General features: G+C 46.8%; 1 protein-coding gene across 1 annotated transcript; it reads right to left on the bottom strand.

Moving 5' to 3' along the window:
* Window positions 1–12,278: 12,278 nt before the first annotated feature.
* LOC118673448 (involucrin-like) lies at window positions 12,279–14,905 on the bottom strand. The gene is made up of 2 exons (XM_036344221.1): window positions 14,856–14,905; window positions 12,279–13,688 (listed from the first exon to the last, which is right to left on the bottom strand). Exon 2 carries the CDS (start codon window positions 13,663–13,665, stop codon window positions 12,964–12,966), a length of 702 nt encoding a protein of 233 aa, XP_036200114.1. The 5' UTR covers window positions 13,666–13,688; window positions 14,856–14,905; the 3' UTR covers window positions 12,279–12,963.
* Window positions 14,906–19,118: the final 4,213 nt, after the last annotated feature.

Genomic DNA, 19,118 nt, shown 5'->3' with positions numbered 1-19,118 from the left:
GGGACAGGGATTAAGAAGCACCCACTTCTAGTTATAGGAAAGCCATGGGGATGTAATGTATAGCACAGGGAAGAGAGTCAATAATATCATAATACCTGTGTGTGGTGACAGACGGTTACTAGACTTATTGCAGTGACCACTTTGTAAGGTATATAACTGTTGAATCACTGTGTTGTTGTACACCTGAAACTAATATGATATTGTATACCACCTGTAATGAAAAATAAATTTAAAAAATGAAATAAAGCTATAAAAGTCACACGACAAACCCCATCGTATATAATTGAATAACCATGTTTAATATAGCCTTATATGTTTAAAAAATGATCTGGGACTAAGAATTCACAGGATGGAGGACTGAGGAAAGGGAGGGGAGGGAGAAGTCTTGATTCTAAGTGACAAGAATAGGGATGTAGAGATGAGGGCAGGGAGGAGGGAAAGGAAAAACAGGTCCTATTCCCACATGTGTGTCTGGCTCAGCAGGGCACGCAGCCAGCTGAGGCTGGGCCGCGATACAGGACGGCATGATGAGGGATGGAAGGAGGAAGTGGCCCCTGCTGGGAGCCAGGTTTGCACTGAACACTAGACAAGAAGGGAAAGAAGCCGAAGTGCCAGGTCCCCCCAGGCCAGTTCTCCTTCCTGGTAGCAGGACTTAGTCAGGGGACAGCAAGCGTCTAGACTAACAGGTGCCAGAGCAGGAAGGAGCCCAGTAATCAGAGTGAACATTCTCAATTCCTGGTCCAAGGACTGTCATCACTCAATGACATTCCCAACAAGCCACCGAGAAATAAATAGGAAGTGTTCCTACATTTTCCAGAGGTTGGTATAGGCTGCTGAGTTTTATTTCTTTGGAAGGTCTTACTTTTTTTTTGCTTTTTGAGACTATACTCTTTCCGGAGCTATTGGTGTTAAAGTGATCTTTGTTTACAGAAGGGATGGAGGTTGTAAAGGCTTTTTTTCTTTCTCGGTAAAATAAAACATTGGCCCTCTTTACTGATTACATAGTGAAACCTCCAAATCTGGTACCATTAATGTGGTGCATCCAGTCTTTTCATGGATAAGTATGGAAAAGGGAAGTGACTTAAATGAGGTCACATTTTATAAAATGCCAGCGGGAGGACTTGAACTCTAGATACCTGATCAAAAACCAAACCGACTGAACCAAACCCAAACAAACCAACAAATTAAACAGGTTTGGTTGATGTCAAAATCTTAGCAGGAAAGTCTTCCTCACTCCTGCCTGCACCACCCCCACCTCCCCACGCAAAGTCAGACCTTTGCAATGATGGCAGGACCAGGCTTGTTGGCACCCACACCCCACCCCTGTCTTCTTGACTCTCCAGGACACAGGGAGACACGCTTCTCTTGCCTTTACCCAGCCTCTCAGATCAGAAAGGATAAGCCCCTTCAAACTGCCTGTCTCCTTCCTGACTTTTAGGAAGCACCAGTATAAGGGAGTAATTCACCTCCAAAGCCCCTACAGCCAGCTCCTCAGCCACCTGGCTTTTCCATGTGCGTAACCAGTGGTTTCACTGTCATGATAGGGACAGGGACATCCTGAGATACTTGCTGCCCCGGGGGACTACGGCTTAACTGTGTTCTACATGACCCCAAGATGTGGAATGAGGTCCCAGAAAGATTGACTTTCAACAGGGAGCCAGCTGCCTCCAGGCTCCTGGCTCCCTCGGGGATCTCACTCCTGTGTTCCGAATGACCACCTTGACAGGAACGACGTGCAGATCTGTGTTTCCAGCCCAGACTCTGCCTCGTGCTTCAGATCCATGGTACATCCAGTTGCCTCTTAAATATCTCCATCTGGGTGTCTCAAAGCACATTGGTCTCACCATGTCCAGAGCCAAACTTGCCCTCCCTCCCGCTGCTCATGCCCCATTTTGGAGAACAGCTCCATCGCCACCTACCACCTGCCCAGCAGATCTGACCAGAAACCTGACACCGCCTCTGGCAACATCCCACCGTTTACCATGTCCCATCAAGGCATCACCTGGATGTGTAATGTATATCACACATCATGTATGAGATTTTCGGAAGCCTCCAGCCTGGTCTGGTCTGGCCTTCATCAGCTCTTGCCTTGGCTGCCGAAGAGATCTCCTCTCCCGTTTCCCCATCTGCAGTCTCTCTAGCTGCAAGCCATCTTCTAGACAGAAGCCAAAGGATAATTTTAAAGGGCAAATGTAAGAGAATTTCTCATTTTTAGGAAATATACACAGAGGTATTCATGGGCAAAGAGAATCACTTCTGCAATTTACTCTCAAAATGTTCAGGAAAAATAAAGCAAAAAAACACAGATAGATAAATAGATATGGATATATCGATATATATATATATATATATGCGCATACATATCTATAATAATAAAAGTGTAATATGTTAATTAGACCTGACATCCTTCCAGATGACCCAGCAAAAGCCAGGGATGCAGCTGCAGGATGGAGGCAGCCGCCACAGTTGGGAGGGAGGGATCCAGGCAGCCATCCTGGCTGCAAAGGCCTACTCTTGCACAAATTTCATGCATCAGGCCTCTAGTATGTACATACATATGTTACAAGCTTTATATATATATAGGTAGATACATATACCTATATATTTATATCTGTCTATCTATGTTTTATTTTCTTTTTCCTAAACTTACATTTTTATCTATGCATCTATATCTTTAAATACAGAGAGAGAGAGAGAGAGAGAGAGAGAGAGAGAGAGAGAGAGAGAGAGAGAGATATCTGGGTGATTCTGTGTAAAGGGTACCCAAGAATTCTTTATACTATTTTTGATACTTTTCTGTAAGACTGAAATTATGTCAAAATAAACAATTTTTAAATAAACACATTTTAAATGTGAACAAGCTCATGCTATTCTCTTACATAGAGTTCCTTATAGGTTCTTTATTCCCACTCCCGACAGGACAGTCTAAGTTCTGATATGATGGCCCCACCTACCTCCCAACTTGATCTCACCACTCCCTGGCTCATGCTTCTGCCCATCAATAAGGACCTGCTTGCAGTTCCTGGCAGACAACTGCTGTTTGTCATTGCGAAGTCTTTGCTCACATGGTCTTTCTGACAGGAATTCATGACACCCACCTGTCCCTTTCTGGCTAGTGGGTAAGAAAGAGGAACAAGTCAAACTCTGAATAATGGATGGAGGTAGATGAGCTTCTTGTTTCTCCATAAGCCTTTCTCTCTAGATGGTTATGGTTGGTTCCCCTCTCTCTGAAATAGAGACACAAGGGTTTCTGAGGAACAGCCTATGCCCTAAGTGGGTTACAGACCGGTGCAGAGAACTTGAGGGTTGTCTTTGGTGAGACCAATCCCTCAGTAAGTCCCCAGGACCTTTGGTTTTATTTCTTGTCCTTCAGGGAGAGGACAGTTGTCATCTAGTCTGGCCCTAACCTTGATTCTCTTAAAGGAGACAACTAAACCTTCAGTGGTTCCCCCTCCAAGCTACGTCAGACAAGTTTAAGCTGGAGGCCGGAGGCATCTGTGTGCTCAGACCTGTTTGTTGGGATAGGAGCAGAGGTAAGAGACAGACAAGATGCACTTTTCTCTTCCTAGAAGGATTTTAAAAAGTATTTATGAGACATCTCATCCCCCAACCAAGAAGACATTCTGCTAAGCTTCAGTGACCTGGGAGGAAGGAAGGACAACCACTGGCCTAGAAAATTCAGGTCTATAGGGTGCAACATCTGCTTGTACCTTCTCTGGCCTGGGAGGGATGATTAAGCTGGAGATTTCAGTTCCCAAGTAGCATCAGGGGGACCAAAGATCCTCTTGAAGATTTAGATTTTTGTGAACATTAAAGGGAAGACATGATACGTGATTACAAACCATCTGGGTCCTTCAAATGGAAAATTCCTTATCTTTCTATAAAGTTCAGAATCTGGGAAATGGGCAAGTGAAAAAATATAAAACTAAATTAAAGAAAACAGAAATGCTAAGTTGGTCTTCATAATAAAGAACTGAGACATAGAAGAGAGAGGAAGAGAAATGTATGTGCAGACACACACACTGCGTGCCTGGGTGTTGGTAGAATTTATATGCAATGAGGAAGGAAGGAGAGGTGTTTTGTTTTGTTTTGGCTTGTGGTTTGTTTTTTTGGGTGGTGCAATTTGTGATATCTAATCCATCTATCTAACTATATTTAGATATGGTGGCAAGACATGTGATTCTAAGAAATTTCACTCTGACTGTTAATGGAAACTTCCCTTGATATTCTTATGGTGACCTTAAGTATAAAATATTGAATTGCTTTTTGTGACAGCTCTCTTAAACCAGGCCACAAAAGTGTCCAATTATATGCAGGTTTCAAATAGATTATATTCCAAATGCAATGGAGAGTATTCCCAAGTAGGTCTAATCTATTTTTGCCACAGATATATAGAAATCTATAATATATGGCTGTTTATCTATGTAAAAATGCATCCTTACTATGTTAAAATATGGGATCATTCCTTGGTTCTTAATAAATCTAAGGAGAAATGCATTGAATAAGCAGTTTTAAATATAATTCTGTACAAAGAATCATCCAGAAGGGATGAGTCCTGGTCTCCCACCACTTATGGGCATGAGACAAGGCGATGCCCCAGAACATGGAAGACAACATCCCAAGTGTGGGTCCCAGAGCCTCAGGTCCACGACCCCTGGCTTCCGGCTAACTTCCCTCTGCTCTCAGCAGGGAGGCTGGTCGTAAGTAGATGGAGGCAGTGGAGAACCCCATCCCTGCCTCCTCCTCCTTTTCCACACACACACTTCAACTGGGATCATACCAGCAAGTGGGTGTGTGGAACCCAGACAAGCAAATATTATGTTTGCTTTAGAGTGGAGAGATCATACTTTGTGCCTGGAATTCTTAGTTATGCCAAGATTCCATGAGGGTGGATGTCTCTATATTTTATGCTACATACACACACACACACCCTTAGTAAGAGACTCTCTATGTGCAGTGCCCTTTCTTAGGCTCTGAGGGAAGTATAGGTAAATAAAATGAATCCCTGGGTGTTTGCTGAGCACAGGGTTGGGTACCGTCCAGAATGGAAGCAGGGTAAAATGATGCTGTCCTCAAGTTGCTTAGAGTATAGCTGGAGAAAATAAAAGTGAACAAAAGGGGAGCTCGATTTTTGTGTAAATGTAGGATCATAGTTTCCACTGAGAATCAGGCTATGGAGAGAGAAATAAGACTCTCTGAGGAGAGGACTAGATCTCGAGAAAATGCTCAGGAGAGAAGAATAGCATTGTGGTAAGTTGGGCTGAATGGACTAGGGGTCACCAGGGCTGCACCTATGCATTTCCACATCACCTCTGTGGGTCCAGAAAGGAGGTTAGCAGGGTTGCACAGTAGGGCTGACCTAGCGCAGACTCATGGGGGCCAATAAGAAGGTTCTCTGGTGATGGAAAACTTGGCGGCGGGGGGGGCGAGGGGGGAGTTGTTCAGAATGTGTTTCAGGTGGGGGAGGAGGCAAGTGGTGGACTTGGAGGCTAAGGGACATGATAGAAGAACCTCAGAGACAGTGGAGCCCAGAGCTGGAGAGGAAAAGAGTAAATGAGCCCTAACCGGTTTGGCTCAGTGGATAGAGCGTCGGCCTATGGACTGAAGGGTCCCAGGTTCGATTCCGGTCAAGGGCATATACCTTGGTTGCAGGCACATCCCCAGTAGGGGGTGTGCAGGAGGCAGCTGATAGATGTTTCTCTCTCATCGATGTTTCTAGCTCTCTATCCCTCTCCCTTCCTCTCTGTAAAAAATCAATAAAGTATATTTTTTTAAAAAAGAGTAAATGAAAGTGCAGTGTAGCATGGAGGTCAAAGCCAACTTAAGAAACAAATTAGTTCTCTTGGAAATGAAGTTTAGACAATTTCAGAGGGACAGCTGAAGATGTAGTGAGATGTCAGCTATCTCCATTTTAAGTGAGTATCTTCTTATATTTTGAGTGTCCCATATGGAGTAGGAAAGGAAAAAAAATAGCCTTGAAGTATAAAATTTTAATGCATCTTCTTCATTAAGTCTTCTCACTCCAAGAAGTGTGTCTTCTCTGCCCAAAGAAAGACACTCTGTCTCACTTCCCTAGCCTTTCTTACATCCACTAGGATATATATAATGTACTTCTTGGCTCTTGAGATATTTGGGAATACGATTTAACCTCAATAGTGTTAAACCCTGGAGGACAGAGCCACAATTATCCTCCCTAAAGACTAGCACAGAGCGAGGCACATAACAAGATCCAAGTAAGTGTTCCAGGAATTGAGATTGTGCTGTGCCATAGATGAGACCAGTGGCTGAGGGAGTTTTAGCTTTAGGAGCAATTGAATTGCAGTCTTAAGGAATAAAACAACCAAATACCAGCTTTCCAAGGTTGCCTACTAGCAAGCTCAAATAAATGTGGCACTAAACCCAATAAATATTTGTTGAATGAATGGTCCCAACAGAATGTTATGGGAGATACTTATAGTAGGCGACAAATTCTTCATCCTCTATCCAAAAAGAGGTGTGCATGCACATGCATACATACACACACACACACACACATAAACAAAAGACACAAAACAACCCCCCACACGCATACTTATAGACTTACGTATGTGATGATCTTTTGTGTTTATAGATATGTCTGCTTCTCTTCAGGGAAGGGCATAAATAGAATGGTATCTTCATGATGCAAGTCCCGGATTTATCTCTCTCGGCTCCTCCTTTTGTTGTGAAGTTGCTTAGGAACTTGTCCTCACAGCCCATGCATCTGTGCAGGGTTGTGGTCTTTGCAGGGGTGTGGTCTTGGATGCCAAGGCATTGAGTAGCTGTTTGCATGGCAAGACCACCTAAAGACTGTAGGAAAGGAATGGTGTAAAGACAGAGAACTCACTCAGGCAGACCTTAAGATTATATCCACTCAACATTTAGTGATCACCTACTATGTTCCAGGCAGTGAACCAGACACTGAGGGTTCAGAGATCAATAGAAATAGTTTCTGCTATGTAAGTCCTCAGAACCTAGAGCAATGATTTTAATATATGCAGTTAGTGCTTTGGTAGAGTTATGTAGAGGCTGTTGTTGCAGGTGGAGGAGGACATAAACCAGCAGGGAGGCATTACTGAAGGCTTCCTGGAGGAGATAAACTGCTCAGTATTGTGTCCCCAATGCATTCATGGCGAGCCGAGGTCAAGGACACCCTCCCTTTTATCCTAGAGGTTTCCTGATTGGGAGAGAACTTTACCTATTGCTCTGGTTCAGAGAAGTCCTCCTCCCTCCCTACCTGTCTAGCAAAGCACTTTATCATGCCACCATCATTTTAACAAAAGTCCAAAAGAGCCTAAGGATCAGGCACCTGGAGGGGAAGTCCAGGAATTAGTTTAAGGCACTGACTAATTTCTAGACTCATGAGGGCCTGTTCTTGACGTACCTCAAAGGTCTTTGTGAGACCTAATCAGTGGGAAAGGGCAGGAATTACCTAGAACAACCCATACGTGGAAAACTGTTTATGAAGGGTCAGTGTGTCTTCAGCAACAAATACTCATTGAGTCCCTTCCATGCGCTGGCCACTTTCTGGAACAGAGCAAACAAGGCACAGTAAGACCCACACAGGCTCATACATCACGGGGAGGAAGAGAGACAATATGCACAAGCACAACTAACAAATAAATGAATAACACAAAGTCAGTTAAGTCATGAGGGCTATGACAAAAACTATAACAGATAATTTTAACTAGCCTGGTTAAAGAAGGCCTCTCTGAAGCAGAGACATGGCTGTGTTCAGTGAGCATCTATGACTAGAGCAGGCGAGCCCAGGGAGTGAGGCAGAGGCTGGGTTCCATGGGGTGCGGGCTGTGAAGGTCTGAGCTGGTAGTGACTTGATCTGAGTTTTGCCTGGGAAAGGTCATTCTGCCTGCTCTCAGAAGGTGGGCTGAGCCAAGTCACTGGTGGAGGCTCCTATCTCCTTCCTTATTTTGGATCCTTATCAGAACCTGAAAGCATATTTTTAATCTAAATTTTTATTTCAAATTTAGTGAGGTAGCAGTGGTACATTTCCCAATGCCAGGTGTAAGTCTCTTCGCAGTATATTGTGTGTCACCACTGTTCTAGAAAAGTGCCTCAGTTTTAAAAGTAAGCCCTTTGTCCACCTGAGCACACATGACCTTCTTGGATGGCACACTCCCATTTGGGGTCCAGAGAAGGTCACTGTACCAAGTGGCCTTTTATTGAAGGAATCTTCTCCTCTCTCTATCTCCCAGGCAGAAGCACCAATCTCAGACTAGGCCAACTGGACTGAATAATCTGGCCTTTCTCAAGTGTTCCTGCCTGCTCTGGGGAACCCAGGCTGTTCAGTATGAATCACACGGGGCTGGTGGGTTCTGTCTTTCCATGTGGGTTGAAAAAATCACACTTCTTATTTCATTTTTAGTCACCTCATGCCAGGAGCAGTGCGTTTATGGAAGAACATGGTGGGAAGAACACAGAACATGGTATCGAGGCCAGCTGTATTTCCATTTTATCGCTCCCTTTCCCACACTCCAGCCAAACTGAGTCACTCCCTCCGTTCACACCCACACCATTTCCTCATCTATTCCTTCATCCCGATTGTTCCCACTGGAACCCTGGTCCATATTCTTGAGGTATCCATCCCTTGGACCTCGTCCTTCAAAGCCTGGATCATATGTCATCTTCTTCAAGAAGGCACTCTAAGAGTCCTTGACCTCCTGTGAGATTTCCCACTGCGGAGTCCCCACAGCATTTGCAGGGGCATAGGTTCTGGATTCAGACATATCTGGGCTCAATCCAGTTGAATGACCTTGGGAACATGACCTGTCCTCTCTGAATCTCAGTCTGCTTGTCTCTAAGGTAAGGAGGATAACTGCACTTACATCATGGCGTTGTTGAGCCAGGAAGATGAGATCATGCATGCAAAGCCTTTGACACTGTGACTGACGTATGGCCAAGACTCAATAAATGGGGATGGTTATTGTTAGTAGAATCACATGTGCGTTGTCTCATATCTCTGCACACTACCCTACTGATCACCATTCCTTGGCAGTGTCTCACATGGAACCTGGACACCCACACTCTGCTTTTTCCGACTTCCTTGGATGGAGTCCATCTCTTCCAGTCTTGCACTTCCAAATCATGACACTAGAGAGCAGCAAGAGAGCACAGACACTTTGGAAGAGCGGCAGGCCATCTTGGATGCTCTTTCTCTTGGCTAGCCTGTAGAGTTGGTAAGACACCCGCTGTAGAGTCCTCTTGCTTGAATTGTATTCTCATTCCTTCGTGCTAGGAAAATTTCAAAAAGCACATAAGCCAAAAGCTAATCATTGTAGTCCTTTTGAGAAGGTTTCCTCACTCCCCAGCAGTTTGCTTTAGCTAATCAAAATCAGCCAGGGTGCTGGTTATATACTCTATACTATGTTCCATGTTTTTAGGATTGAATGGGTTAAAAAAAAATGCAGAATGCTTTGAACAATGCCTGGCATATAAGAAATAAATCAAGCCTATTTTAAGGGGCCAATTAGGGCAGTGAATAAAAAGAAGCAACAAAAATAAAGGGGACTTTTGAAATCCCAAAGGGGCTCTGTGAATCACTCCTTTCATTTGCTGAGCCCTTTCTGTAAGCTAGAGCCCATGCCAAGTACTTTGCAAATATTATATCATAACCATACCAATGTTAAGAGAAAGGTCAGTATGTCTGTCTACCTTTTAACCACTGACATGGAATACATGTTTATATTTCCCCTTCCCCTGCCCCCAGATTTCTATGTTGAGATCCTAATATCCAATGTGAGAAGGTTGGACCTTTGGGTGATTAGGTTATGAGGGTGGAACTCTCATGAATGGGATTAGTGTCCTTATGTAGGAGGTCTCCCTTCTCTCTTCTTCCATGTGAGGACACAGTGAGAACAGTGGTGTGTGAACCAGAAATAGGCTCTTACCAGACAACAAATCTTCCAGCACCTGATCTTGGACTTCCCAGCCTCCGGAACTGTGAGAAATAAATGTTTAAGCCACTCCGTCTCTAGTATTTTAGTCATAACAGCCTGAGTAATTTCAGAAAACCATGAAGAAAGAGATCAGAGAGATTATGCAACTTGCCTAAGGTCAGCCAGAATGTAAGTAGCGGAGTTGGGTTCAGTGCCACCTCTGTCAACTGTAGCATGCACCCTTTTAGCCTCCAAAATGGCGCCTCACCTGGTCAGGCCATTTCATTTGTTTATTGTTATTATTATCGTTGTTGTTACTGAGTTGCCTTTTGGAACTTGGAAAAAATAATGGCCCACATTAAATGAGGTAGAGTTGCAGAACTTTAGCAGAGTGCTAATAATAGGATAGAGTTTGAGAGGTGGGTTTACTTGAATGAAGCTCTTATATCCACCAAGCCCATCAACTGAATCTGTTCTTCTGAAAGCCCAGAGGACTGTCCTTTCACTAAAGTTATAAGGAGTGTCCTGGTGAAGGGGCAGCAGCATTACTGAGAAGCCAAATAGTGGTTGTTTCTTGTAGTCTGGGCTGAGATAGGACATGTTTATTGTCCTGTGCACCCAACTTACACTACCTCAGCCAGGTGCTCAAGTTGATAAATGTCACTAGGATGTACTCTTTATATAATGTTTTGAAATGGTACTTGACCTCTGTATTCTTCCTCCTCAAACCCCATAACTCCAGTCTAAACATGAGAAAAATATCAGGTACACCCAATTTAGGAACAGTCTAAAAAATACTGACCAGGTCCCCTCAGAACTGTCGAGGTCACCAAAAACAAGGAGAGTCTAAGAAACTGTCAGGGTCAAGAGGAACCTAGGGAGGTAAGACAACTACAGTGTGACTGATGGAATCTTGGAACAGAAAGAGGCATTAGGTAAAAAACAACTAAGGGAATCAGAATAAACCACGTACTTTATTTATTTATTTTTTAATATATTTTTATTGATTTCAGAGAGGAAGGAAGAGGGAGAGAGAGAGATAGAAACATCCATGATGGGAGATAATCATTGATTGGCTGCCTCCTGCATGCTCCACACTGGGGACCGAGCCCACAACCTGGGCATATGCCCTGACTGGGAATTGAACCATGACCTCCTGGTTCATAGGTCAATGCTCAACCACCTAGCCATGCTGGCCGGGCAACCATGTATTTAGTTAACAATAAGGTATCAATATTATTTTGTTAATCAATATAATGAATGTACCACACTAATGCAAGATGTTAATAAGGGAAACTAGGTGTGGAGTATATGGGAACTCTATACTCTCTCCTTGACTTTTCTGTAAATCCCAAACTGTTGTAAAATATAAGGTCCATTAAAAAATCAAAACCTAAAACTTAAAAATAATTTTTCATATATTCCAGGTGTTTCTAACCACTTCTCCCTCTACTCCCAAGCTCCTGCCTCCCTCCCCCCCCAATTATACCCAGATTTTCTTTTAACTCTTGTCCCTTAAGTAATGAGAGTCACTGACAAGTGTTAACCTGAGTGTTGCTGTTAGATCAGAATTTTAAGCAGAACACTCTGTCCTCTATGTGATGGGTGGATGGACAGAGGATAAAGAAAACTAGCTTGAAGGCCTTTGCAAAAGCTCTGGTAAGAAATGATCTCAGTCCAGGCTTGGGAGGTGTGTGTAGGGAGAGCCAGGACTTGATTGTTGGTGGGGAGTAGGGAAGAAGAGAAGAGGGGTGAGGAATGATGATGGTATCTCTGGTTTAGGTGAAAGCACAAGTGGTAATATTGTTCCTCAAGAGAGAGAATACTAAGGAGGAAAGATAGTGAGTGTTGCTGGAGTTGGGTGGGGAAAGGGGAGGATGCTAAATGCCATTCAGACCTATTGAGTTTGGGTGCCTATGGAAGTATCAGTAAGGATGTCCCTGACCTATCCTCATGCCTACGGATAATGAGACAAACTGCCTGATAATGATGTGGTTAAATAGTTAAAGGCTGGTGATCCCCAGGAAAGAGAGAGCTCCACGTCTTGAAATGATTGATGGTGGTAAAGACTACAGAAATGTCAGGGAGGGTAAAGGATACAATGACCTTGCATTTGTATTTTTCCAGCTGATTCAGCATTTTGGCTTCCATGATTTCAGCTGGCCTAGCCTTTACTTCCTTTAGTGACACTGTCATACTCCCCATCAAAGACCGGTCCCAGGAGTTTCTCCTCTCCTCACCTTGCCCAATTCTGCTTCTAATACTGTTCTAAAATTTTCTTTAACCAAGTAGGTAGTGCATAAGACTCTTGGAAAACATGAGGACATTCTACAGAGAGAAAATCCAGGAAGGGACCAGAACCCAGAGGGAACTCTACTTCCTGCCTACCCCCTTGGGCTAAAATTGTGCTCCATGAGTATAAGGCAGTGCTTGGCTGAGACAGCCAGATCCTCTTCCCCCAACCAGAAAAACTTATCCCCCCCTTCAAAACTGGCAAGTGTTCCTTTGCTTTGGTGTTGGTTTGGTTTCATTTTTAGAAACTATTCAAAGTTTTGGGTGGTTTGGGGAACAAAGTTAGAGAAGGGGGTCAAGATATCTGTCCTCCTTTGGGAGTTGGCCAAGAGAGTCAGTTGCAACCATTGACCTATACATGGGTTTTTAATATGGTGAGAGGCAGAGAAACAAAAGCCAAAGAGAATACAGGATCCCAGACTTCCAGGATTTATTCTGTATCATTGTACACACTCACAGATTCTGCTATAATACTGGGGATGGCGTCAGAGTGACTATAGTAACTGTCCTCAGGCAGAGGTTCTGGCCACCTGAGGTTGGGATGGGGTGGGACTGGAGTCATCAGGAGTAGGTCCTGGGTATTAGCTCCCCCCTCCCCCATCCCACTCTATCACAGAGACAAGCAGGGGGACAGGGTCAGGCAGGTTCACAGATGAGGTGGGCCATCCAGACTGGGGGACCTGAGGTAAGTGAGGCCACTGGTTCAGCTCTCTCTTCGCTTATGTGCGGTGGCCTGAGGGCCTCTGGGATCTGGGGGTGGTTACTTATGCTTGAGAGGCCACTGCACCTCCTGCTTCTGCTGTTGCTCCTCTGCAGGGGGCAAGACTTCTCCCTTCAGTGGCTGGACTGGGTGGGTCTCTTGGGCCTGGCCAGGAGCTGGGACACATGCAGGTTGCTCGAGCTGCCCATCCAGCTGCTCTGCTGGCTCTGGCTGCTTCTCCTGCTGTCCCGGGTGCTCCAGCAGCTGCTCTCCTTTCTTCTCCAGTTGCTCATCTCTCTTTGCTAGCTCTCCATCCAGTTGCTGGTCTAGGAGCTTCTTCTCCTGTCCCAGCTGCTCCTTTAGCTGTTGCTCCCTTTGTCCTTTAGTCTCCTCCAGCTGCTGCTCCAAGTTTTCTGCTTCCTGGTCCTCATACTGTTCCTCTTGCTGCTGCTTCCCCTTCTGCTCCTGTTGCTCCTCCTGCTGCTGCTGTTCCCGATGCTGTTCCTGCTGCTGTAGCTTCTGGGGTTGGGGCTCACAGTCTTGCTCTGGCACCCCCTTCACAGGAGTTGTGTGTTTCTCTCCTTGCTCCAAGGGGACCTCCCTTGGGAGCTCAGAGGGCACCTCCTGGCATGGGACAGGCAGTGGAGTTGGCTGCTTCACCTGCTCCTGCTGGATATCAGCGGGAGGAGGAACAGGCTTGAGGGTCTCCTGGCTGAGGGCTGGGGGCAGGGTCACTGGCAGAGTGTGTTGCTGCTGGGACATCTTGGAAGCTGCTTCAGGTCAACCTGAAAAACAGAAGGGGTCAGAGGGGTGGCTGAAGAGAGGAAGTAGAGGAATTCCCAAGCAATCAGTGCCTGGTTCCTCAGCAGCCCCTCTCGTCCCCGGGGCCAGGTCTCTCCCACAACCTCCAGCTGTCATTCCCCAGAAGCAGCAGAGGGAGGGTAGTGATGGGGAGAGGCAGGGAGAGGCCCTCCTGGGAGCTTCCTTTCCTGCGAGAGTTCTGTCTCCAGAGGTGCTCCGCAAGGGTGGGCTGGGAGCCACTCTGCCTTCTGCTCATCCTTGCCTCTCCTCATTTCTGACCTCCAAGGAGGAAAGAGTTTGGGATCATAGCAGAAAGAGGTAAGGTCCTAGGAAAGTCCTGGAAGCCATTAGCCCATGATGGAGAGGAGGTGAGAGGTCATGGCGTGAGCTCTGGATTGGAGTCTCATGACATATTCTTGGTTTAAATATCTCACTGAAATACTGTGTGCTCCTGGGCCAGGCACTTAGCCCCTCTGGGCCCCAGCTGTCTCCTCTTTAAAATGAGCAGGTTGGCCTATTAACTGCAGAGCTGCTTTCGCCATGAGCTCTGAGCTTTCCCTGCAGCCTCAGTGCTCAGGTGTGGGGTGGCGGGAGGGGCAGCAATGTTGCTGAGAATGGAGCTGGCTCTTCCAAATCTCCACTTGTAAGTTCGGATTTCCTGCCCCTGCTCTGCCTGGGTTTCTCCAAATAGAAAGTTTTCTCCATTCTGAAGTTTGCCCTTTTGCCACAGAGCCAAGAGTTACAAGCATTTCCCTGAAGCCTCTGCCCCCATAAGAAAGGCAAAGTCACAGTCAACCTAAATCAAAGAATTAGGAAACAATTTGGACATATTCATGCTGCATCCTCATCTCACTGCCCCGCCCTCTGCCTCACTCTTACTCTTTCTCACATACACCACACACACACACACACACACACATTCCAAAACATGGCCCCAAGGAAAGCGGCGACTGGAGGACATTGTCATCTTTTCTGTTTCCATCCCATGACACCTATCCCTCAGCACAGTGACCGGAGACCTTCCAGAAGCACAGGTACTGCAGCTGAATCCAGTCCATGAGGATGCCTGCACCCACCCTGGCTGGCCCCCCAGCCATGCTCTGCCTGCTGGAGGCCCCCAGTTCCATCCCTGGGGGATGGCTCACACTTACCAGGCCCACAGGAAGGATGGCTGGACGGGCTTCTAGTGGAATGCTGAGCTGAGCTTAGCAGGGGCCAGGGCACCCTTTATACTGGTCCCAGACTGGCGGTCTTCCCAGGTTGAAGGAGATGGACTGGTTCCACCACTTCCTCCAGCCCCTCCCTGACACATCACAGGCACCTGAAGTAAAAAACCCCTCAGGGCCCCGTTTCACAGACAGACATAGCTCCTGCCTGGCCAGAGGGCTCTGGTGGCTCAAGCACCACTGCCTCACTCATGACCTGGGCACAGGGAGGTGAGGGAGGCAGCTCAGGAACCAACTCCCCTTTGCCTATTGTTTTGTGACCTCAGCCAAGCAACTCTGAATCTCAATTTCTCCACCTGTAGATTGGGTTTATCCCCATTACTAGGCAGAGATTCATTTCCAAGGGCAAGAAATGGAAAATTATGTTTCTCTCTGGAATGTCCACACAGGGTATGTGGTATAAAGGTGGTAAAATCCCTTCTCATGAAGAGATGGGATTCGTGAGGGCTCTCTTAGCCATTAGCCCACAGCCATGTATTCTCAAGACCTATCTATAGCTCTATGCTGTCAGGAAATAAACCTGTTTTTTTAGGCCCAATAGGGACAAATGGAAGGCTCATAGGAGTCTCCCGCTATGTGCCTTGGACTGCCCATGCCTAATATCCAAGGCTGTAGTTCAGAAGCTCCCAAGAATAAAAACTCATAGAAACTCCAAAAGATGGGCCACTCCAGGCAAGAAAACAAGCATTCAGCATACAATATATAAAATAAGGATTGCTTTTTATGATGGTAAAACAACCACTTTCTAGAATTCTATTGGAAATTAATAAAGGTATGAAGATAAAATCAAATCATCCATTGTTTTCCCAACCCATTCCCTAAAAAGAGTTTAAGTCATATTGCAGATTGGGTACTGCAGCTTGTCCTTCCCTGATACTGGTGGTGACTGAACACACCTAGAATAAAGTCCGAACTCACTGCCCTGGTTTCAGAGACCCTTGCTGACGGCCCTCATTTCCCAGGAGGAGCTCAGTGCTCCCCACCTTGAAGCTTGTTGTTTCCAGAACCCTGGCTCTTTGTGCCTCAGCATCAGCAGGAAGGTTGGGGCTGCCAGCAGCCTTCCCTGAGAACCCATCTACAGGGTGACCTTCCGGTTCACTTCATGTCACCAGGAACAATTGTGGCCCTCTGTGTGCATTTGCTCACTTATCTATTTCCTGTCTCTCCCACTGGAAAATAAGCTTTATAAGGCAGGGGTTGCTTAGCCTGGAGTGTGTTCCACCATGTGCCCAGAACCCATCATAAGCACCACCTGGACTCAGTGCTCTACAACTGTTAAGTGAAGGAAGGAAGGAATGGACCGTGAATCTCACCCCCGGGAGATAACTACTATCAAAGGATGTAGAGTGATGTGTGTGTGTGTGTGTGTGTGTGTGTGTGTGTGTGTGTGTGTGTGCGTGCGCGAAGAACAATTGTAATTGCTTTTTAATAATTGGTATATAGGTTATTTTATGGACATTATTTATTTAAACTCTCTTCTTTATAACCAAATTAAAATAGAACTGTTAGAACAATATGAAGACAAATACTCATTTCTGGGGCTCATTTTGAGAAGTGTCCTGATTCCTCATGGATTTCCCAAAATGCACCTGTCTTCCAGCCCCAAGTAGATCAATTTACAATGCTAACTTAGCCATGCTCTAGGGGGCTCAGTCTTGAAAGACAGATGGAGGGACTCCTGCCCTCTCCTTCTTCCTTTTCTGTTCCTCGAGCCCACCTGGGACCTCACTCTGCCTTCTCCATAGCGCAGACACTGTGTCATTTTCTGGGGCTGAGGAAGTCCCCCCTCACCCTCCACCCCCACCTCCGGTCATGGAGAGCTACCCAAGCATCCTCACATCGGCACCCGTGGCCTTGAACTCTGCTGCTGACCTCACATGGCAGGAATCTGCCTCTCCCCAGCTCATGACAGTGAGTCCCAGGGCAGCAGACCCTGCTCCCAGAAGTCACACTGGTCTTATGGGTTTCTAGGGGTTGTATCTGCCAGATCTGCCCCCCGCCCTCTGATTCACAACATAATGAGAGCTTTTGGGGGAGACTGTGTGTGAGAGCCTTCAGTCACTGGGCAAAGTTAGGGTGTGGGAAGGAGGGAAGAGCATGAAGCTGAGGTGTGTGTGAGTCGGACAGAAGGTGGAAGAGCCCCAACATTTTAAGGGCTCAGAGGCCTCATTCTCTGCCCTCTGGTTACCCCATTTGGGGGCCAGGCATGCATGTATATCGGAGAGATTCCTTCGGTGTCTGTGTGAATGACCTCATAGGTCCACATGATGAGTGAGGGTAACTGTCCGGCCCCCGTCCGATGTAATGAGGATGAGATCACATCCCATGACACCTACAGAGGCCTTGACCCCAGCCCTGCCCCAGCCCGAAGAGGCCCTGGCTCTTTCTCTTGCAGAGGCAAAAACTAGCAGGTATGTCTTTCTCTTAGAGTGTGGCAGCCTATGTGGACTGTTGTTTAGCTGTGGGAGGGCAGCGTTCACTGCCCTGGCAGGTGGAGGGAGCTTTGGGAACAGCTTTTAGTTGGCAGTATGAGATGACGGCAGATGGCCCTGGGAATGTGACGTGGGCCAGGAGGTCTTGTGTGCCCTCCCATCTTGGGGAGCCATGCCTAGGCTGTTTCTGGGTGAGGCAGTGGCCCCATACTCTGCAGCTGCTAACCTCAGATCCCTCCCCATAGGCCTCCTCCTCTGCCCAGGGCACTGTCAGCTATGCCATCTCAATCTGCACCTGCACTAGTCACCTCCCCATGGGCCCAGAATCCTCACCATCCTCCTCCATGGCCTCCTGGACCTGACCTTTGCCCCTCATTTGCCTTTTGTGCCCATATGCTTCTCTGGAGGGAGCAAGACAAGGAAGGGAGATGGGACCACGAAAGGGCCAAAAGGCTGATTCTCCTTCTGTGGGCGTTGGTGCTGGTCTGTCTAATGTGCCTGTTTGGCCTTCTTATGTCTTCCTCTGGCTTCCCTCTTGGCCTGTGGGATGGCTGGTCTCATTTCCAGTCCTAGTGCTGATTATTGCTCTGCTCACTGTGGTAGGCCAGTCCCAGGCCTGTTCTCGGTGCAGTAAGAGGAGCAAAGGCAGGCACAGCTCCCCGGGTGGGAAGAGGAGATGCTCAGTGTCCTCTCTTCCAGCTGAAAGAATGGCCCCTCCTGGGGCTCGCGGTTTGGGAAATCACATTCATTGTTTTGATTCTTTGCAACAGATGGCAGCAGCATGTCTGAGCTGGAGGGGCCTTGGAGAATGCATGTGTGACAGTTTGTATCAGGTGACCTCAGGCATCTTCCAACTGTGAACCAGTTATTTATTGTGGTCAGTTCTGGGTTTTTTGGAGGAAGGGTCAGTTTTCCTTAGCTCAGATCCAGCCGAAATGCTCTTGGGATGACCCTCACTGGTCCAGGGAACAGAGAGCTCTCCTTCCAGGCTGGTGCTGGTGTTGAAGTTTATTTTCACCTTATCCCACCTTGAGCAGTGTTACTGTTCTGAAAGTGGTTGCAGAGGCCATGTAGATGCCTATGGAGTCATGTGTGTACATTTGTGTTTATATGCATGAGGGTGTGTTTGTGTGTATATGAGTGTGTCTATGAGTGTGTCTATAAGTGTGTGAGTATATGTGTTTGTGCGTGTGTGTGGTGGGGGGCGGGGGAGAACTGGGCAAATATCTGGTCCCAGAAGAGACATTTTGCCAAGAGCAGTTAGTTGCTCAAATTTCCCTGCCTCCCTGGGGTCCTGCTGAGCCCCCGGAGCAGCACCAGCTGGGTCCTTTCTACCTTCATCTGTTCTCCGTACAGTGGACTATTTGCCAGGAAGCTGTCCCACTGCTCCAAGCTCCAGATGGTTGGTCTGGTCCAGAGCATAAAACAGGGCCTATTTCTTCCTCCCTAAACCATGACTCCCATTGACCACCTTCATCAAGTCTCACTCAGGGTAAGTGCTGGCTGCCGGGGCTCCTAGAGCCAGTGTACTGGCCAGGGCCTTGGCCTACCACTTCCTCTCTAGTCTGTGGGAGATACAACCCCTGCCCCTGCTCTCAGGAAACGTCCATTGAATGGAGAGACAGACACAGAAATGGAGGGATGGTGTAATTCATGCCGTGCACCTGACTAACGGGCCTAGACGCAGGTGTGAGCAGACCAGGTTTGCACAATTCTCCCTGGGGAGAATGCAAAGGAAACAAACCTTCAAAGCCTG

Source organism: Myotis myotis, unplaced genomic scaffold (genome assembly GCF_014108235.1).
Source record: "Myotis myotis isolate mMyoMyo1 unplaced genomic scaffold, mMyoMyo1.p scaffold_m19_p_18, whole genome shotgun sequence".
NCBI lineage: Eukaryota > Metazoa > Chordata > Mammalia > Chiroptera > Vespertilionidae > Myotis > Myotis myotis.
This window is presented reverse-complemented; position numbering and strand designations above follow the sequence as displayed.